This window comes from Pogona vitticeps, chromosome 4, assembly GCF_051106095.1.
Source record: "Pogona vitticeps strain Pit_001003342236 chromosome 4, PviZW2.1, whole genome shotgun sequence".
Taxonomy (NCBI): Eukaryota; Metazoa; Chordata; class Lepidosauria; order Squamata; family Agamidae; genus Pogona; species Pogona vitticeps.
The window spans coordinates 63,633,697-63,656,141 of record NC_135786.1 but is presented as its reverse complement, the minus strand read 5'-3'; the positions used below and the strand labels follow the sequence as shown (position 1 = coordinate 63,656,141).

The window sequence follows — 22,445 nt, the reverse complement described above, 5'->3', positions numbered from 1 at the left end:
AAGAGTAATGCATATTGATCAGGATTTGTGTCCAGACAAGCCCACTTTTCTCCGAGAAAGATGCTTCTCTGTAGAAGGTCTCTAACAAATATTTTAACACAAATTCAAGAAATCCACTTCCCTGCTAAAGCTTCTCTGCTGACGCTTTTGTGCTGTATTCTGTTGTTTGTGCTTTGACAAGATTTTGAGTGGAAAGTTCTTGTGGCAAATACATTCAGTGAAAAGTGTTATAGCGCTAAACTCTGCTCTCCCTGTCCAGGAAAAACATGAAACTAAAAAAAAACCTTGCTTTCAAGAATGAGGAAAAATTATGGGAAGTCCTAAGAAAAGTTGCTGCACAAATCAAGACAAACCTTGCATCATGAGGATGGTGTGAAAAATATTGATACCATAAATTTGCAACCTAGCATCTTAAGTTTAAAAAAAGCTCTGTAAATAACAATTTGTCCATAGCCTACTGCAGTACTGACTTTACATTAGATGTCTCGGATGTACCTTATATAAAAAGAGGGAGAACTGGTAAATTTGTTTTTTCACAGGCCTTCTAGACAAGATATTCTCAATCTTTCACCCTCAAGATATGTTGGACTTCAACTTCCAGAATCCCAGTCAGACCAAAGGTTGAGAACTACTGCTTCAGCCCATTCTATGTGCTGCTTCCTTCTGCAGGACCTAGAGCAGGAAGAATGGTAGAGAGAGAGTGCATTATAGCAGTCTAACCAGGATGTAACTAAGGCATGTGTCACTATGGCCAGACCAGACATATCCAGGAATGGGCACAGCTGGAACACTAATTTTAACTGAGCAAATTGGGCTCCTGGCGACCACCAACATCTGGACATCCAGGCTCAGGGATGAATCCAGGAGCATCCCTAAACTATACATCTGTGTATTCTGGGGGAATAGAACTTCATCCAACACAAGTTGTATTCCCTGATTTGCCTTTTGACTGACCAGGAGCCCCTCTATCTTCTCTGGATTCAGTTTATTCACCCTCATCCAGTCTGTACTAACAGTTGTTGTTCTTTAGTTGTTAAGTCGTGTCTGACTCTTTGTGACCCCAGGACCAGAGCACACCGGGCCCTCCTGTCTTCCACTGCCTCCCAGAGTTGAGTCAAATTCATGTTGGTCGCTTTGATGACACAGTCCAAACACCGTGTCCTCTGTCATCGCCTTCTCCTCTTGCCTTCACACTTTCCTAACATCAAGGTCTTTTCCAGGGAGTCTTCTCATGAAATGGCCTAAGTATTGGAGCCTCAGCTTCAGGATCTGTCCTTCCAGTGAGCACTCAGAGTTGATTTCCGTCAGAATTGATAGATTTGCTCTCCTTGCAGTACAGGGGACTCTCAAGAGTCTCCTCCAGCACCACAATTCAAAAGCATCAATTCTTCGGCAGTCAGCCTTCTTTATGGTCCGGCTCTCACTTCCATACATCGCTACTAGAAAAACCATAGCTTTGACTATGCGGACCTTTGTTGGCAAGGTGATGTCTCTGCTTAAGATGCTGTCCAGATTTGTCATCACTTTCCTCCCCAGAAGCAGGCATCTTTTAATTTTGTGGCTGCTGTCACCATCTGCAGTGATCATCTAGCCCAAGAAAGTGAAATCTGTCACTGCCTCCATATCTTCCCCTTCTATTTGCCAGGAGGTGGTGGGACCAGTGGCCATGATCTTAGTTTTCTTGATATTGAGCTTCAGGCCATTTTTTACACTCCCCTCTTTCACTCTCATTAAGAGGTTCTTTAATTCCTCCTCACTTTCTGCCATCAGAGTGATATCACCTGCATATATGAGGTTGCTGATATTTCTTCCGACAATCTTAATTCCGGCTTGGGATTCCTCCAGTCCAGCCTTCCGCATGATGTATTCTGCATATAAGTTAAATAAGCAGGGTGACAATATACAGCCTTGTCGTACTCCTTTCCCAATTTTGAACCAATCCGTTGTTCCATATCCAGTTCTAACTTGCTTCCTGTCCCACATATAGATTTCTCAGGAGATAGATAAGGTGGTCAGGCACTCCCATTTAAGGACTTGCCATAGTTTGTTGTGGTCCACACAGTCAAAGGCTTTTGCGTAGTCAACGAAGCAGGAGTAGATGTTTATCTGGAACTCTCTGGCTTTCTCCATAATCCACAGCATGTTAGCAATTTGGTCTCTAAATGTTATTGACAGTAGGCAACAATTTAGAACTGAAACAGCTTCCTCAGATTTAGATAGAAAGTAGAGATAGAGTTGGGTGTCATCTGCATAGTGATGACGCTGACCTCCAAACTCTAGGCAACCTCTCCCTGCAGGTTCGTGTAGATGTTAAATAGCACTGGGAACAGACAGAGCACTGAGAGACACCACAGGCCAATGGCTAGCATGTTGAACAGGAGTCCTCAGTATCACCATCTGACTTCTCCCCTCCAAGAAGCAGTGGCATTTAAAACAGTGCCTCCAAATCCCATCCCAGAGAAACAGACCAGAAGAATACATGACTGATTGTATCAAAAGCCATTGAGAGGCCCAGAAGAACCAATAGGGAATACATTCTCCCTGTCCAGTTCCCAGTGTAGGTCATCCACCAAGGCTACCAAAGCAGTCTCTATCCCATAATCACACCTGAAACAGATTGAAATGGATCTAGATAATTGGTCTCTTTCAAGAACCTCTTCTTTTTTCTGCAGAATGAAACTATATTAGGATAACTAGAGATGGGCACAAACCACAGTTTGTTGGTTCGGCCCAGTTTGGTGTGGCACCTACACAGGTGTTCCATGGGCACAGTTCACTCTTCTCTCCTACCTCCTCTGCACAGTTGCCCATCCCCTAGCTGAAGTGCCTTCCCTCCCCACCTCCTGAGTGCGACTGACCACTCGTTCATCTCAATGAACACTTCCCTCCTCCATCTCCTCTGATAGCTACCCACTCAGTCAAGGAGGTGGGGCAGGGAGGCCCGCAGCACTGCCTTTGAGTGGGCGGCCTTTGGAGGAGATGGAGGAGGGAAGTGTGTGCTGCAATTGGTAAGTGGACAGTCACACTGAGGAGGCAGGAAGGGAAGTGTGCTTTGTTTGGGGAATAGGCGAGTCTGCAGAGGAGGCAGAGGAGGGGAGCGTGCAGAGCCCACAAAAAACCTGTGGGGGTGTTGCACCAAACTGGGCAGACTCCCAAACTGCAATTCATGCCCATCTCTAAGGATGACACTTCTATTCCTTTATCTAAATGTATGGTATATTGGAAAGGGTTTTTCTTTTAGCATTGTTTTTTCAGATGTCATCGGTGGGGGTATGGCAGTAATTTGAAACTACATCATTAGAGTCTGCAGAGTCCAAAATTCAAGCAGCTGGATCAGTTTATGACAACAAATGAAGAACAAGTCTTTTTCAAAATGAATGGATCTTAATTTCTTCTTCAAGAGCAAACCACTCTCAAATGCTTTGCAGTACAACAAGGATTACTTGCCACAATACATTGTTTTTTGACAGTCCATTTCTCTCTTAGCCACAGTGAGGACTGCAGCAAAGCTCAGGGAACATGGGAGGCGGAGGGATGCAGTAGAAGATGTGATATATGTGCACGCATGCACGCACCCATGGTCAAGTCAGTTCTGACTATAGCAACCCTTTCCAGGGTTTTCTAGGTAGAGAATACACAGAAGTAGTTTATCTTTCCCTTCTTCTGGGGTTGTCCTGGGACTGTGCAGCTTGCCCATGACCACACAGGCTGGTTCTTCTTCTTTGGAAGCACAGTGGAGAACTGAACTACCAACCTCTGGCTCCACAGCCAGATACCTAAAACCACTGTGCTATCCAGTGTCATAGTCTCTGCTAATCGGACACTCCTGGGTGATCAACCTTGTGAGCCCTGGCTGCACTGTCAGCACCAGTCATAGAGTACATATTAGAAATCTTCCACATTTTTCAGTACAGTTGGGATCTTTCAACTCTTGGGATGTGAACATCCCAAAAAAGCAGCCAGATCTGGGGTGAATAGTTTCAAAATAGATGGAATTAGGGTGGCAAAGGCACACTTCCTATGTTGGATGGTAACTCTTTACCAGTTTAATAATCCTTCTTCAATTAGGCTCTTCAATATAAGCAATGGCATCCTCGAAGAAGAGCTTGATATCCTCCCTAACCCAAAAGAAAGAGGCACTATGGGTTTCTGCACATAACCTCCTTCTTTTTTCTTTCTTGCAGACCTTGCAACAGTTGATTTGGACTCATTTGATGGGCAGACATTAGCTGAAATGCTCAAGTGCTACTTGAAGGAACTACCTTGCCCTGTGATTCACCCAGCAATATACAATGAGTTACTCTTCATAGTTCAAGGTAAATGGCCATTCTTTGCTCTCTACCACACTTTAAAGGATTGACCTTCCTGGGTTCTGCTGCATTATCACTTTTCAGGAAACCTTGGCAAAGATTGCATGACTAAAGACATCTGACTCAACCCTATTTTCTTTTGAAAGTGGTTGTGGTCTAATGCTGGTCTCATGATTATGAATGTTTCAGTAAGTTTTGCTGCACAAATTTCAATGGGTTTTGCTGGCGTATGCATGTGTGTTTCAAGATGTACTGGAAATTGGTTCAGAAAGGCTCTTGCTAATGTGGCTCTAACAAATATTAGGGCTGTGCAGTGCATCAAGGGAGGCAAGCTGCAAAGTAAATATCCCAGTTCTGGAGGCATTGGTTTGGCTCTGAAGCCACTTGGCTCTAAAAAGGTCTGGCAGTGGCACAGTAGTTCAAGAGGAAGACTATATTATCCAAAGGCTTGAAATTCCTGCAGGAAATCTTCTAGTACAAGAGAGCAGGATCTTCAGAACCCCTGAGAGGCATACAGCAACAGATGGCATCAAAGCTATTTGTGCAATAATATGCCAACAAATCAGGGTACTTCCTGATGCCTAATCACCAAATAAAAGCAAATTTGGGACTTGCGGAATTGCACAAAAACACGGGAAGATAATCAGGGTTCTATTATTTTTTTAGGGTAGCTCTGATTCAAACTGTGAAGCCATCTTCTCATCTATTTCTGGCCTATCCCATCTATTTCTAAGAGTTCCTTTCTTTAATATTACATGTTAAAATATCATTAATAGCTATATCCCAAACCTCTTTATACCATTCATTTAATGTAAAATAATACTTTGTTTTCCAGTTCCTAGCTACCATTAATCTTGCCATTGTTAATAAATTTGAAATTAATTCTTTAGTTATCCAGTTTCATTCCTCCTTATCAAATTTGATTTTAGGGCATACCTCTAAATTTAACTCAGTTATTTAATTTATTTCCTTGAAAACCAATTGCCAAAATTTCAATATATTCTCACATTCCCACCACATATGAAAATAAATACCTATTTTGTGACATCCTCTCTAACACAACTTAGAATAATTAGTATCCATTTGATTTAATCTCACCAGAGTTATTTGAATGTTTTCCAAAGATCATACATCAGAAAGAGAAAAGCAAATCAGCCCAGAGTCCTCCCACCTCAAATCTATACATTTCAATTTCCTCTGCCACTGGAGCTTCTACTTTTTTTAACATCACATCAGTTTGCATCAGTTCAGACATGTGATCACTTGAAACAATTCAGAAAAGTCACAGAAAACCCCCACATCAGGACACACTTAGGAATTGGAATCAATGCCCATCAACTGAATCAGAGCTTCTCTTGGAAAATGTTTTAACAGCTAAAGATGAGCAAACTCTCTCTCAGCCGAACATGTTTTAAAGCTTATAAATGGCTTGCAAAACCAGAAAGACTTTTATTTATTTATTTATTTATTTATTTATTTATTTATTTATTTATTTATTTATTTATTTATTTATTTATTTATTTATTCTAAACAACTTGGTGACATTGCTGATGCGCTAGGGCATCTAAACACATACATGCACACACAGAGGCAGACAGACAAAGCTAATGAGAGAAGGAAACAACAAGAAGATGCCCTTGTTATAGCTTACTAGGCAGTTCCTTTGAGCTGTACTTTCTACAGGGCTTCAACAGAATGGCAAACAAGGTGCAGACAAGGCTTTTTCCCTGTGTGGCCACTTACACTGAATAGACCCAGATTCCTTAGTGTGACTTCAAAGCATGTAAGTGCAAGTGAATTCACATTTCCCTTGCTGTTTAGTTGCACCCTGACTGTCTGATTTTAAAGCAAAGAAACTGCCCTTTCTTTACCTGCCTTCCTCCCATGGCAAGTGTTGGGGTGGGTGCATAAATGGCAAGAGCTTGCTATTACTTGAAATGCTGGACATGCAACTCCTTTTCTGGGCTTGCAAAAGTTACTTTCAAACTACAACTCCCAGAATCCCACAGCCAGCATACTCACTGGCCATGCTGGCTAGACAGTTCTGGGAGTTGAAATACTGGGCAAAGGGAGGCTGGGAGAGGTGAAAAATTGCTAGGAATAATTGCCCAATCTCTGGCCCTGCTTCTGCCTCAAGCTTCATATCCACTTCAGTACTCATCAGTCAGTTTCATATTGTGATTTCAATGACTGGCGGTGGTTCTGAAGCCTTAAATACTTACCCGTATTTTTGGCTCCATAAGACGCACCATTCCATAAGACGCACCAATTTTTTAGGAGAAGAAAACAGGAAACTATAATCTGTTTTCTTCGCTCCATAAGACGCACAGACTTTCCACCCCCCTGTTTTGTGGGGAAAAAGTGCATCTTATGGTGCAAAAAATATGGTATTTAATAAATTAACTCCCTAACCCCTTTAGATATCTTTCTGAAACATTTCAAGGGACTTACCTAAAGATCCCTTTCCACGGAATGTTATGTTTTAGGCCAGTTACGCACATTGATGAACCACAGGTAATTCTGCCTTGGTAAAGTATCACCTGAACTACAAAGGATAATATGAGTGGTTAAATTGGAGGTTAGTACTTTGTGGATCCTGCTTTACAGTCCGAATTAGTGTAACATTTGACTCAGAGATATGTTTCAAAGTAAATATAGTAGATTTCTGGTTTTCAGGGGAAGAATGACAGCAGGGCGAAGCACTGCTTTCATCTTCTCTCCTCTGTCCCCTTAGCTGGTTAGGCAACACTGACTGCCCCAGCTGTTTTATTTCCAGCAGTGGGAAAACACAGTGTTCAGTTTCCTTTTCTTGGCCACCAAGCAGGTACAGCAGTGTTTTTCAGGGCATTGAACAGTGCTGCCAACTTGTTGTTTCAAAATGTGCCAAATATTCGTGCTCTGCAGGACTTCCTTTCAGGTGCGGATTAGATGACTTTTTACATGTGTTCTAAGAACAAAGGAAATGGCTTTGGCAGATTTATCTATTATTTAGACGTATCCAACATTTTCCTGCATTGACTCAATTACCATTTATGGCATCATAAGAGCCCTTTTAAAAAATGAAATGGCAAGAGAAAACTAGCAAGGGAGAGGTTAGGTGTGTCCTTCAAGTGTCATAGAAGTCCTGTGCTACCCAATGGATAAAGGTACAAATATCAAAGGTAATGGTTTCTTGCTGTCTGCTGTGCAGTTGTTGACGCAATTAATGCATCTGTGCAGAGCTGGCCCAAGCTGTTTCAGCATCAGAGGCAGGAAACAAAGCAATGCTGGTGTGCACACTACAGTGACAGTGTCCCATATCACAGTGGTGATGACCCTCCCCACTGAAGAAAAGGAGGGAGAGGAAGAGAGAGAGAGATCAGCCCAGTAGAGATGATAGACAAGGACGTTAAAGAAGAGCTGTATAAATATTGTCCAATTCAGTGTGCAAGGGAAGTGTTCTTACTGACCACTTGTCAGGACAATGACAGAAAGTGAGAGGGGAGCTGTGCCTGCCACAAACCTCCACTGAGCTGGGGCAAGGGATTAAGGAGGGGGAGGAGGAAGAAGAAGAGGAAGGGAGGGACTGGGAGACTGCTATGCTCAAGCAGCAGCAAAAAAGCAAACAAACTGTATACCAACTATGCCTCTTTATAGAGGCCGTGGAGGAGGTGGCAGCAGCATCTCCCTCCAAACCTGTGCCCCTCCCCTACTGCCAGAAAAAGAAAAGTGGGGAAGGGTTGAGCATGTTTCTGGGTAAAGCTAGAAGGTGAAGGACGATGACCAAGTGGTAGCATGTGTGCACATATACAGTGTGCTTCAGAGCCCCAAGCAGAGAGGGTGTTGAAATGGTTGCAGCTCTGTACAGACCCTGGATTTGCACATTCTCAGAATTTCTCCAGAGCAGTGGAGCTGGTGGGTGAATTCACCACTTTCAGCAGTCCAACACCCAAACTAGCTGCCTTACTCTACCTAATGGTAGTGCTGGCCCTGTGCATCATGTGAGTAGTTTCTCAAAATGCGTTGGCACATAGTAGATGGTGATAGCCAATGGCCAGCTGAGTGTCAGTCATGTCTGGTGCTGGAAACAGCCAGGAGGTTAAAGCCTTGGAAGAAATTAAAGTAGGAGACTGGAAACTGTTAAGAACCCCATCCAAATTCCAGTTCACATTCTTCCTATTCTTAGCAGATGGGGCGCACCAGGAGACATGGAGCTGCCTCAAGCACTGAAAAGGATATAAGCTTTGATTGTGTGTTTTACTCCAGGCCAGAAGCCCAAGTGGCTGCCAAGTCCCTGTGATACTGGCCTAGAAAGAAACTGTTATTGTAAAATTTTTGGCTGAGCTGCCTGGTAGGTTTTTACTGTAAACTAGTCCTTTTTTGGCTTTATATGGGCATAGGAAAATCTCTGGGGCCTTTTGAGTTTGACATGTGGGAAGCCCCACTCAGTTACTGTACAGTTTTTCTCTTCCATTTCTCTCTCCTCTCCCCTCCACCCTTCCCCTTTTCTCTTTTGACCCTACATATAAATACATTTCCGTGTTTAGATTTAGTGTTTAGTGGGATTATTTGTTGGAAGCAACCGACAAATGCTTTAAACTGTGAAAGTTAAGAGAAACAGAACTTGGAAGAGAACACTTTTCACTTATCAACAGAAGAATCTCAGCTACTTAGTTCCAAAGCCCCTATAAAACACATGCAATTTTGATTTTGAAAATAATAGGAACAAAAGCATAAGCAGCAACAACATCATGTTTTGTTCACACAGGCCTACAGGCAGTCAGCTCTTGAGCTTCAAGTCTTTATCTGTCTGCATCTTCTGCCTTCTTAGGCATGCCATTTTATAAAGAAGGAGCATAGACCCAATATGATTAATGGCGTTTTCTCATAATGAATGATGAAAAAGTTTCCCACTTACTTTGCATGGGGAAATTATAATCATCTTCTCAATATACAGATACTTTGTTCATCACATTTCATGTTACCTACTAGCTCACATTGCTGTTGTACAAAAAGCTACATTCACACACTCCCAAACAGATGGTTGATGCTTTCATTTTGGAGAAGAAGCCTAGATTCCTTCATTCCTCCACTCTGAATGGGCAATTGCTGTTGTCCAAAAGGACAGTGCCGAGCACCTGCTTAGTGCTGTGTATGAGGTCCTGCTCCACTGAGAAAAATCATATACAGCAGATACAGAAATGCAGCATGGGCATCGTGCTAGCATCCAGCAATGAAAGTTGTTTTGTCCCCTTTCAGCTTATTGCAGTTTTGTTATCATCATTGGCATATTTAGATCAAATACAGTGTTGAGCACTAGTGATTTCATGTAACTGCAGCTCTGTTTTAAAAGCTGATAACATGTTATATATATTAACATATTGTAGTGCATGAACCTTAGATCTCCTTAGAGCTTGGGGTCTAGCAAAGCTTGGCTGGTGATACAGCATGTGTCTAATCAGAGTTCTTTAATTCTCACAAAGAAGACATGGAAGAATCAGGCATTTTGCTTGTATCCTAGCCAAATTTCCTGAAAAATCTTGGGGGAAAGGAAGCTTTGACCTATTCAGAGCATTACAATCCCTGGGTGTTAGAGATGAGACTGATTTGAAGTAGAAAACTGGAACCTAGGTATGCAGACCTCAACCATAGAAAGCTCTGAAGTTCACATTTTGAATTACAAAGATGGAAATTCTAAGTTTGCTGGTGAGTCTCAAATTTCAGTAGCAAAATAGACAACTAAGCTTTGTTTCTAAATATTCCATAAACCCTTGGTATAAACATGTGATGTTCTCTTTTGTCATTGTTGTATCTGGTGGCATCATTTGGTATTCCTTGCTAATAAGCCTTTTTCAGCAAGTGATGCAAAGTCCTCATAAAGAAAGATTATTGCTATTTTTATTTCACAGCCATATTCAATTAAATTATTTTGAGTCAAATATGCTTGTGGCTGTCCAGGGATCCAGAATGCTGGATTGGGTACTGTGGAATGATTTGGATCATGTTGGATCTGGTGTGAGAGCTATTTAATCCATCATACTGTTGGCCTGTAGTGACGTCTCTTGGAAGCCCACATGTGAAACTTCAGAACAGAAGGGCACCCACAGACACACACTTGTGTCCTACTTCAACTAGTGTTTAAGAGATATATTACTTCTTGTATGCAAGGACAATAGGATAATAATGCAGTAATTGTATTTCTGAAATCCTATAAGAGCCAATATGTAAATAATGTTCTGTGAGGGCTTTTGTGTCTTCTGGCTGATACACAACTTCAGAACAAACAAAATTTAATCTCAGTGCCAGATAAGAAAAAGATGTTCACATTTCTCTGTCTAGGAGAGAAAGTAAAGGCTCTTCCAAATATGGTATTTGCTCTATCACCTGCTCTTTATATTGCCTGGTACCAATGGGATGGTAGAGTTTACCAGGATTCACATCCAAATTTCTTTTTAAAGATGTGATTTCTCTTCATTTTAAGAAAACTGATTCTCTTTAAGAAATCTGTAAGAAATATTTTTAAAATCCACTTCTCTGTAGGAATATCTTTCATAGAGTTTTTGATGGTTTGTTTTGAGCTCTAATGAAGGCTTCCAGATGAGAGGTGCTCACTCAGGCATCTTCAAATGGGAAGCACTATAACATTAAACCTGGTACAAAGTGTACGAGTATTAAAAATAAAGCATACTTTCAAGAGGTATTTAAAAAAAGCAGAAAGTAACAGGAAAAAACTTTTTATTAAGCATTACAATGTAAATGTTGTAAGTGTGGCAGGAAGAATGTTGCTAACTGATCACTGAAGAGCACAATACATTGAGAAGAACAGATGCTTCATCTGTACAAACACCTAAGGGGTTGTTTTTAAGCATCTTGTCTATACATATATTTTAGGCAAAGGTGATTAATTTGTTCCTGCTGTTTCAATGATTTCTATATTTATGTGTGCATGTGTAAATATACTAGTATCACCCTCATGTAAGCTTTTTAATGGCATGAAAATACATTTAAATTAGAGATTATCAGTCAAAATCAAGCAGTCTTTGCTTTTTTCTGTGTGAAGACATACGTGCCCTTGTGTGTTCTCTGTGTACTATTTCTCTGCTAGGCCCATCTTGGTGGAACATAACTAATCAGATGCATATTTCTAGCACAGATGGGCAGAGGCAATAGCATCACTGTGAACAGGACTGTTTCACATTGTTCCAGTTTGTTTCATGCCACAGAAAGTCCCTGTTTTCCTACTACATTCCAAGGGTCTTTCAAAGACAGAAGCCTTCAGCTTGGTCCAGCTAAAACACATTCCTTTGAAACCTTGATTCCAGCATCCAAATGTCTTTGTATGTGTCTAAGCCAAAACTTGGATTCCACTTTTTTAATGTCCAAAATTTTCCCACCCAAATTGCCAGAATGATCATAACAGCAAGACCCAATTCTTTTTTCAAACTGTATGGAAAGCTATTTCTCCCTAAACCTGAATATATAATCTGTAGTTCTTTAAACTATCTTTGAAGGAAAAGCTAATCTGATCAGAAAATCGCCGCGTAAAGTGTTCCTGCTATTTCTTCATTATTTTGAGCTGTTTGAGCATGGCCTCAGGCTTGTAAACTTTGCCGACCAGATCCACAGGTCACTCCTCACCAGTTACTTTTCTTTTAAAAAAGATTACTCAAGGTCAGTGGTTACCAACCTGAGTAAGCCAGATGTTCTTTGGCTGCAGCTCCCAGAAACCTCAGCCAGCACAGCTAATGGCAAAGGTTTCTGGGACTTTGCAGCCCAACGACACCTGGGATATCCAAGGCTGGGAATCACTGCTGTAGATGGAGGAATAAGGTTAGGATATCAATACCTGTTCTGTCTTTGATTCAGCTTCAAGAGTAACTTTTATCTTTTTGGTTGTTGTGGGTTTTTCAGGCTCTTTGGCCGTGTTCCGAAGGTTGTTCTTCCTAACGTTTCGCCAGTCTCTGTGGCCGGCATCTTCAGAGGACAGCACTCTGTGCTCTGGTGTAGTTGGCTTTGGGAGTGCAATATTTATGGCTGTGAGACAGGCTTTTGTTTTCTTCTGTAGATGGGTGATTAGTGTGTATTGTTGTGGGTGTATTGTTGTGCTAAGGAGAAGAGATTATCTGTTCCTGTGGTTGATGGGTGTCATTAGCTGGTCTTTTGTGTGTAATGATCCCCTGTCCTTGTGGCTGGGTAGAGTTCATTGACCTTTTGCATGCTGTATTTTTGAGAGCTGGGAGCCACGTTTTGTTGAGCTTCACACTTTCCTCTTTTTTGTTGAAGTTTTGCTGGTGCTTGTGGATTTCAATGGCTTCCCTGTGCAGTCTGACATAATGACTGCTGATGTTGTCTAGTATTTCAGTATTTTGGAATAGAATTTCATGTCCAGTTTGTTTCAGGGCATGTTCAGCTACTGCAGATTTTTCTGGTTGCTTTAGTCTGCAGTGTCTCTCATGTTCTTTGATTCTGGTGTGGATGCTTCATTTTGTGGTTCCAATATATACCTGGCCACAACTGCAAGGTATCCGGTATACTCCTGCGGTGGTGAGAGAGTCCCTTCTGTCCTTTGCTGACCGTAACATTTGTTGTATTTTTGTGGTGGGCTTGAATACTGTTTGTAGGTTCTGTTTTTTCAAAAGTTTCCCCATGCAGTCCGTGACCCCTTTGATGTATGGCAGAAATACTTTATTTGTGGGTGGCTGTTTTTCTTCTTCAGTTCAGTGTTGTTTTCTTGGTTTGATGGCTCTTGTGATTTCATTTTTGGAGTAGCCATTTGCCTGTAGGGCCCAATTCAGATGGTTGAGTTCAGTGCTAAGAAACTGAGCTTCACAGTTCCGATTTGCACGGTCTACCAGTGTTTTGATTTTGCCTCTTTTTTGCTATAGGTGGTGGTTGGAGTTGTTGTTGTTTTTTGTAGGTACCGGTCTGTGTGGGTGGGTTTTCTGTAGACCATGTGTCCCTGTTGGAGGTCAGTTTTGCGTAGGATCATGACATCTAAGAACGGGAGTTGGCCCTCTATTTCTTTTTCCATGGTGAATTGTATATTTGGGTGGATGCTGTTGAGATAGTTGAGAAATTCTTCCAATTTTTCTTCACTGTGACTCCAAATTGCAAAGGTGTCATCCACATATTGGAACCAGACTGGGGTGCCGAAGCCAGGGCCAGTTTTTCAAAATGCTCCATGTAGAAGTTTGCTATAACCAGGCTGAGAGGGCTGCCCATGGCCACTCCATCTGTCTGTTCATAGAATTCATTATCCCACTGGAAATAGTTGGTCGTTAGGCAGTGTTGGAAGAGGGCCTTGATGTCTTCTGGATTTTTCCTTAATATACAGACATGTACATTAGATTAGATTAGGCATCCTTCAGTCTTGAGAGACTATGGTATCGTGCTCTGTATGGAGGACTTGGAACAGTGTCTGGTGTGGCTGAGAAGGCCAATTTGAGAGTGAGAGTGACAATCCCTTCCACACTGAAGACAAATACAATCTGTATCTGCTCTCTGGTTTTGCTGCTTTCATGACTGCCTCTTTGCCTCAGCCTGCTGGACAAGGGTCTCTTCAAATTGGGAGAGGCCATGTGCACCACCTGCCTCCAGGCTGAACGCTCAGATGTCATGTTTTCCCATCTGTTGAGGTCCATGTCCAAGGCCTTCAGATCCCGCTTGCAAATATCCTTGTATCACAGCTGTGGTCTCCCTCTGGGGCGATTTCCCTGCACTAATTCTCCATACAGGAGATCTTTTGGAATCTGACAATCAGCCATTCTCACAACATGCCCATGCCAACGTAGACTCGCTGTTTCAGTAATGTACTGTATACATGCTAAAAATTCCAGCTCAATCTAGGACTGCTCTATTTGGAACTTTGTCCTGCCAGGTGATACCAAAAATGTGTCGGAGACAACTCATGTGGAATGTGTTCAGCTTCCTCTCCTGCCATGCTCAAAGGGTCCAAGACTCAGTGCAATACAGGAGTGTGCTCAGGACACAGGCTCTATAGACCTGGATCTTGGTGGATGCCATCAGCTTCTTATTGAGCCATACTCTCTTTATGAGTCTTGAGAACATGATAGCTGCTTTGCCAATATGTTTATCCAGCTCGACATCTAGAGAAAGAGTGTCAGAGTTCATTGAGCCAAGGTACACAAAGTCATGAACAACTTCCAATTCTTGCATGGAGATGGTACTAGAGGGAGGTGAGTCCCCACCCTGGCCCATGACTTGTTTTTTCTTCAGGCTGATTGTTAGTCCAAAGTCTTGGCAGGCCTTGCTAAAACAATTCATGAGTTGTTGGAAGTCACATACACCCAAATAATTCCAGTGATCTTTCTTCACATGTTTACATTATCAAGGCCTTTCCTTGTACTTTTCAAATATTGACATAATACTTTCTTAAAATAGAACTGTCATACCTGTGGATCACATTGTCCTCTGTGTCATGTGGCCTGTGTAAAACATTCATTCCCATGTTTCACATAGCTTTCTTTGCAGACATCCAAACCTACCACACCAGCTTAGTTTAGGCTACTGGTATACTGCGCAGTTCAGAAGCCAGATCTGCACTTGGGTGCAGCTTTTCTGCCAATGCTAATTATTGTTTTTGCTGCTGCTGCTTGCAACATAGATTAGATGAGTAAGACCAAATACTGTACATATTTATTAAATGTATTCAATAAGTTTTGTTTGTATTAAGCTTACCCCCACTGGAAGTTCACAACATTTCACAGCTGTGAAACTTCTGTGGAGCTACAGAGATATTCCCTCATTCTAAAAAATTGTATATCATTGTTTAAAGAGAAGCTTTTACAATGAGAGGGCAAGAAGGAGCCAGACTGAACTTCGGCAAACATTGGGCTACTCTCCTCCCTCTCAACCATCATGGCCCAGCCTATTTGGGCAATGTGAGAACTGCAGACAAGGCAGGGATTTCCCTTATGCTGGAACTACTGGAATCATAGGCTGTTGTTTCACCCTTTGCCCTAGCACTGAGCTCAACCACTATGGTCTGGAACATTAACGTTTTAGCCAGTCAACCAAAACCTCTTTCCCAGGAGTGGAAATTGTTTATGGCAGGGTGATGAGCATTTCTCCCTCATGAAGGCTCTTAAAGGTGCAGGTTCTTAATACCAAACTAGGCTTGACACTGTCAATTCTGTGTGATTAAACCTGGAAAGAGTGGATAAGTTAAAAACTGAAAGGGGCATTTTAATAGGCTGCAAGGACTGAACCCTCTCCTCTATTTCCTGCTTCTTACAATCTTCCTCTTCAAAGTTTTATAAGTGATATAACTTCTAATATAAAAATTTGGATGAGGATAAAGCTACATGAGGGGAAAAGCTTCAGTCAGGTAAGCCATAGGAAGGGAGATGTTCCTACATGCACACCCTTCTGTTTGATCAGGATATTTCTAAGCTTAAATGTACACAAGAAGAAGAAGAAGAAGAAGAAGAAGAAGAAGAAGAAGAAGAAGAAGAAGAAGAAGAAGAAGAAGAAGAAGAAGAAGAAGAAGAAGAAGAAGAAGAAGAAGAAGAAGAAGAAGTCATCGTCGTCGTCGTCATTGAATGTATATTCACCGTATACAAAATTCTATTGACACTTATTGTTTGGCTCTTATATTACCAAATACAGCCTACTTTATGCCTCACCAAAAGATTCAAGAAAGGCAACAGCTGACCTTTTGGAACCTCTGCTTCTGTAGCTGCATAATTAACTTGTAAACTGCCCAGAGAGTGCTTGAAGCGCTATGAGGCGGTATATAAGCAGCACGCTTTGCTTTGCTTTGTTTGCTTCTTGTGTTTCCTTGTCCAAAATGTCCTATGAAATTCTGGGGAACAGATTAAGTAGTCTAATGCAGAAATACATCCCACACTTTTTCTCTTTGGCTGTGACAGAGATAAATTGATGTGATGTCCCTAGATCATATTGAATCTGGTGAGATTTCAAACACATCTCTAAAAACATTGATTTTGAAGATGTGTAGGCATGCCTGTCTTTGGGTAGTGCCATCATCTTTCTTCGTGCGAAAGGCAGGACTGGATGAATCCCAAGCCAGAATTAAGATTTCCCTGGACTGCAAAGAGAACAAATCTATCCATTCTGAAGGAAATCAATCCTGAGTGCTCACTGGAAGGACAGATCCTGAAGCTGAGGCGCCAATACTTTGGCCATCTCATGAGAAGAGAAGACTCCCTGGAAAAGACCCTGATGTTAGGAAAGTGTGAGGGCAAGAGGAGAAGGGGACGATAGAGGATGAGATGGTTGGACAGGATCATCGAAGCTACCAACATGAATTCGACCCAACTCTGGGAGGCAGTGGAAGACAGGAGGGCCTGGCGTGCTCTGGTCCATGGGGTCACGAAGAATTAGATACGATTTAACGACTAAACAACAACAACATCATCTTTCTAACAACCAACTTGTGGTGAGTCCTGACAGAAAAGGAGCAAACAGAGAGGCACTGAAAAACAAGAAGATACCAGCACCCCCACCCAGCACAGACCTGGGGTGTGCAGAAGTGTTGTTGCCATTGTTGTTACTTTTTAAAAAACCTGAAAAAGCATTGCTGCATAGCCATGGAATGTTGTGTCAATGGCTAAAATATTTTTAAAAATATGTGTGGAAAGAAGCCCACTGCTTGCTAGAGGTTCTTGCAGCTTATCACACTCCCTAAGAGCTAAGTAGATGGGATGCTAGCCTTACTATTAGAAGGTGATTTTAAAAAGTGCCTCCAAAGACACAATCTAGTGCCAAACAAAACCAAGTCAATGTATCCTTCCAGGGTTGAGAAAACTCATGCTAGAGGAAACAAATGAATTTAAGGAAAAGTGACATGGACCTAGTCACCACCCACAGTTCTATTTTAAATGCCCTTTTATGAGCCTTATATGTTCCCACAATGAAGTAAAAAAAGGCCACAAATACTAAGAATCTGGAATTCCATCAGTGGGTTGCAGTGTTTAGGGAAGAGACTGCAAACACTCTTTTGTACAAACCTCAGAATTTGTATAGTCAGTTTATAATTTACCTAAACTAATTTATTTTGTCCCTGGACAATTTTTGGCAAAGATTTCTATAGCATGGCCTAGAGATGGGCAGAAATGCATTCCATTCATTGTATATAATTTTGAACTCTTGAACCAATGTGATTTTTTTAAAAAAAATTGCAACTAAGCAATGAAGCCAAAGGAATTAGAAGTAATGTACTCAAAACTGCATGAATTTTTAATGGAAACCTTTTTGTTTTTAATTCAGTATTAAGGACAAACTGAATTAAAGACTACAAAAATTCTGTTTCCAGGATAAACCAAACTTAAAACTGGAAGAAACTAGAATGTGAGAGAAACTAGACTTTATAGATTTGCCAGTCCCACGTATTATCTCATTCATAGCTCTATAGCCCCTTTATATTTCATCTGTTCTTTAATACCAATAATTATTTTGTCCTTTTGTACTTAAAAGTTCTGTTTCTGCTTCCCTTATTATTCTCCTCCTCCATTAGAAACATCTCTTCCCTGCCCACCCTGGAACTTTCCTAAATTTAATTTTATCACTTTAAAAAAATCCATCCTGAATCTGCCTTCAAAGGGGTGTAAAGTATTGTATATCTTGTCTTGTGCTTCCACATTACTCCACTGGAAATCAAAGAGTGTTTGCTGCCTAAGAAAGGGAAACAAACTTAATTAGAAAGCAATTAATTGGTCTTGCTCATTAAATTACTTCAAAGCAAGAGCCATCTCCTGCCTGCCCCTTCCTGCTCTCCCTACACCTCTCAGTCAAAGCATTCCTAAAATTCCACGGTGGCTGCGAGATCTGTGTTCATTCTGGAATGTAAGGAGAATGCCAGCCCCAGAAGCAAAGAGTCAAAGAAGTGTTTATCACAGAAGGCTTTAAAAGTGCAGTTTGGGGGAGGATTTGAAATTATGCTGGTTTTGTTTTTACATAGAGGACACTAGTCCTAGAGTCTAAGGACCTGGTCACAGTGTCAACCTCTCAACCTGATCAGTGTCATTAGTCTGTGTGGTGATGCCCCTTGAAAGTAGTTTGGAAGATTAAATGCCTCCCCTCCTCTCCAGCAATTCAACTTTTATCTAGATCTAATCACATGTCAGTATAATTAAGAGAAGTGCCTTCTGATCAGGCCAAAGACCTATCTGCTCTACTGTTCTGTTACTATGGAGGCCAGATAAATATCTACGGCAGGTCAAATGGTAGGACCAGAACCCAAGAGATCAGCAGCGTTCTGCTTATATTGACAGTAACTGGTACTGGGAGGCATAATGCTTCTAATACTGGCCATCATGACTAGTAGCTATTGTTAGCATAGACTATTCATTGACATCATCGCAGGTTGCCAATTTGATTTGGAAACAAATTCAAGCTGCTGATCTTAGCGTAATCAGCTTGGATCTGGAACATTCCCCTGTGCATAACTTTCCCCATGTATGAGAAGTTTGCTTATAAAAGTGAGCCCAAGGTATCTCTACTAATTGTCCATCTAGCCTATCTGGCTGCCCCAGACATTTAAAAAGGAGGCAGACAGCTGGCAACTTTCAACATATTTATCCACAATGGTGCCTGTTGCATCTTAAAGATAGAGTGTTTATGGTTGCTAAGGTTCCTCTTTCTTGGCTCCTTTAAATCGAATGAGCTCCTTGTATCCTTCGCTAGAGGAAAGGTCAGGCACACAGAGTGTTGCTAATGCTCTAATGAAGAGCTGAGGGGGTGGGGGTGGGGGTGGCAATGAGAGATCAAAGGAATCTTTGCCAGTACTTGGTAGAAGGAGGGTGGTGGTGGTGCAGAGGGGCCATGCACAGAGGCAGCAGAGCTCCAGCCAGAGGCTTTGCTTTCTCCAATGCTAAGTGGATTTGCCCAGATCCTATTTGCTCGGGAAATGTGGCTGAGCAGATTTCAGCTTTTTTTCCCCTCGGTATATAGGAGAGCTGCCTGTGAGCGCTGTTGGAATTTATTTATTTCACAAAGCAGCTTTTCTGAGTTTAATTACAACCCAGCATGGTATAGATGACAAATCGGGGAGGGATGATGGGGTAGCGAGGTTCTTCTTGCTCTCCTAGTCATGGTATGTTCTCACAACCAATGACTTCAGGTTGACAAACCTTAACCTGCTTTATTTCTTCCGTGCTTGCTTGAGAGAAGGTTAATAATAAAGTGAAGGAGGAAGTTGATTTAAAAAAAAAAAGAGGACAATATACCACTCCCACCTTTCTGAATATATTTGAGCAGGAATCTTCCCTCTTGTTCCAGAATGCTTTCTGCTTCTTGGTAAGTGGGATAGAAAAGAAACCAAGACATTCTCACATCACGTGCACTTCCTATGGGGAATATACCTGGATTCATGTGGGAATAGTGCCAGGCACTATTATTTCTTTAGTAAACTCTGTGGAAATGCCTGGTACAGTTTGCATAACCACAACCTAATATGCATGAACAAGGTTTGATGGTGAAAGTTCTCCAAAGCAATCCTTTGTTGACTGTGATCTGTTCAATGAGGGGATTCTGAGCAGGGTACATTTCTCTCACATACAGGTACCAGAGAGAATGACTTTTTTTTTGCAATGGCACTTGTCATCTGCACTTTTGTACATGCTTCTATTACATTTCTTAAGTCTAGGGGTAAATCAGGAAGACCTTTCTAGTCAATTTCAAAATTTTTGGATTGGTACTTCTAACCAAATAGTTCAATAAACAATGAAACTTCAGTTAAGTGCAGCCTTTGCTATGCAATTAAATACAGTAGGTATGATGTAAGATGTTGTTTAAGATCTATACACTTTAATTTATCATTCACTGATCTCCTACCAGTAGATAGACTGGGTCAGCAGTCTCAGGCAACAGATAACAGAAGTGCTGGAAGTAGTAGCAAAGAGACTGTTTTGTGTGCCATATGGCTTCTCCCTAACTAGCATCCTATCCTCAGATGTAGCGGAAGCTGCTGTCCCATTACCACTGTTGACATCAATTTGGGCTTCTGGTCAGGCTGAATTTTGTACAATGAATGGGCCTCAACCAGCAATATGTACCGGACCAATCCTGCGGGCATTTTCTGCTCTTTTGCTTCTTAGTCTCTGGCACTTTGGACCTATGCATGTCTCCTCTCCTCTGAACATCCTGCTTTCTTTGGAAAGGACTGTATATATATTTCCAGGAGTTTTTTGGGTGTCAACTTTCAAGTAAAAAAAAAAAAATACATTTCTAAATAGTTATAAGTTTATTATACAGACCTACGGAGAACAACATAATGATGCCACAACTTAACATGTGCAGTCAAAGACAGAATAGAAGGACCTTGGTTTAATCCCCAGTATGTCTAATTAAAAGGGCTAAGTAACAAGTCTTTGTGACTAGCCATCACAGCCACCTTCAACGTATCATGATATAAACATTTGTGTTCTACAATCTGGTAATGTGGACTTCATTCCATGAAAATATAATGCCATAAAATATATTAGATGTTAGGGTTTCATGACACTTGCTATATCTGAATTAGAAATTTTTTGCGGGATGGAATTTTGACTTGACTTTAGTTTGTGGTAACGGTGCACACTGATGAGGAATTTGAAGAATTTGCTATAGCAATTCAGGACACCAAACAGAGATAAGATATACAACCTTTGTGGAAGTTATAATACTGGATGTTCATGTCGTAGTCAGCTATGCAAAGTTTGAGGCAACCTTCTCTCATCCAGTTTTGCCATCAGGCCATGAACAGTAAGACATGATTTGCCCTCTTGTAGTAACCATGTGAAGTTTCCTATGCTGTGTCACACTGGTAGTTAATCATCTACTGAGATAACCTTTTAGAAAGCAAATGAGGTAAGCCATTTAATCTGGCTGAAGCACTAGAGGCTTGTATGTAGGGATCCAGGAGATTCCCCATGATGATGCTTTGAGTTACTGTTAGTACCCCAGAACCTAAAGGGCAAATGCACTTACTACAACAATGTTGTTGTAGTCCACTAGGGGGAAGCATTATACCCATTAATTTTCCCAGCTTGAAAGTATAGCAAACCTATGTTTTGATATCCCATTACATGAACACTAGGAGTGATTTGTGCTCTAGTAAATGAAGAAGGTCGACCTAGCAAAGGACAACACAGCTTGAATGTATTTCATGGGATAGTTTTGTACAATACAGCTGTGATATGGAATTGCTCATTCCCCAGATAGTTCTATATCTGCATTTTAACCACATTCCCAACCACTATCATCACCATCCCCTTTGGGAGTTGTTTGTCTGTGTGTCATAACAGTAGTCAAGGTTGGCTTTGGGTAGCATGATGCCTACAAAGCTATATTCCGGTGATGGTAGGGAACTTATTTGGTCTTTATTCCAACATGGTTCCAAGCCTTCACTTCATCATCACCATTGCAAATTCCCTTCATGCACTCTCACAGGCATTTAGGGAGCTGTAATAACCCAGATTTTCTAGGGCTGGAGCCAATGTACTCCCCAGCTACTAGTCACATTTATCTTTGATTTGATTCTTTCTTTGTCTGCCTGCTCTTAATTGCAACTCTCTTTCCTGGAGTTATGCTGCCTCCCATGCTCTCCCAACAGTCTTGTTTGATGGGCCCTTGGGTCAGAAGCCTTTCCCCACTGCCTCATTAACAATGCATAGTCCAGCCCATTTCACATCCCAGCAGCCTTGTTAACGAGCTGCAGCACCACACTATCAAATCCTGATTGCTAATTATGATCATCAACTGTACATGTTGCAGATGTGCTAGAGCCAGTAGTGGTTGCTGAGTAAACTTTATCAAGATAAGACTCCCCCCCCCCCAAAAAAAAAACAGGTGCAACAGCCCAAGGACTGTTGAATTCAGCTCATATTCAGAGGTCTGGAATATGTTTAACTAAGAGAAAGAGCCCTTCAAAAAATCATTCTATATAACAGGATTTTTTTCCCCAAACTTTAAAAAAAAACCCTCAATAACCATTCACATTAATAACAGGATTACAGGCTTTCAGCTAAGATCCCACAAAGCTCAGCAGGACTTATTTCTAAGTTTAGGACTGAGTATGGAACATTGCATTTCAAAAGTGATTCATTTGCCTGTTTCTATAGGAAAATAAGCTGGTGATGTTACTCTTTGTTCATTATTAAAGAAGTAACTTGCTATCTTCATTAGTTAATGTTT

The 22,445-nt window shown here is 41.4% G+C and overlaps 1 protein-coding gene and 1 long non-coding RNA gene across 5 annotated transcripts in view; one reads left to right on the top strand and one right to left on the bottom strand.

The window, feature by feature from the left end:
* Positions 1 to 22,445, top strand: part of PIK3R3 (phosphoinositide-3-kinase regulatory subunit 3) — a 363,941-nt gene that overhangs the window by 102,326 nt on the left and 239,170 nt on the right. For all 3 annotated transcript variants that reach the window (XM_072997577.2, XM_020783361.3, XM_072997578.2), the window contains one exon: positions 4,185 to 4,316. In XM_072997577.2, the coding sequence (XP_072853678.2) occupies positions 4,185 to 4,316 (132 nt within the window). The remainder of the gene's footprint in view (positions 1 to 4,184; positions 4,317 to 22,445) is intronic.
* The window catches only part of LOC110073779 (uncharacterized), a 281,110-nt gene that overhangs the window by 78,090 nt on the left and 180,575 nt on the right, over positions 1 to 22,445 (bottom strand). Inside the window, exon 13 of one of the 2 annotated variants that reach the window (XR_013544886.1) lies at positions 496 to 672. The exons of the other annotated variant lie outside the window; for it this stretch is intronic. This is a non-coding gene — a long non-coding RNA (uncharacterized LOC110073779). The remainder of the gene's footprint in view (positions 1 to 495; positions 673 to 22,445) is intronic. 2 annotated transcript variants of the gene reach the window in all.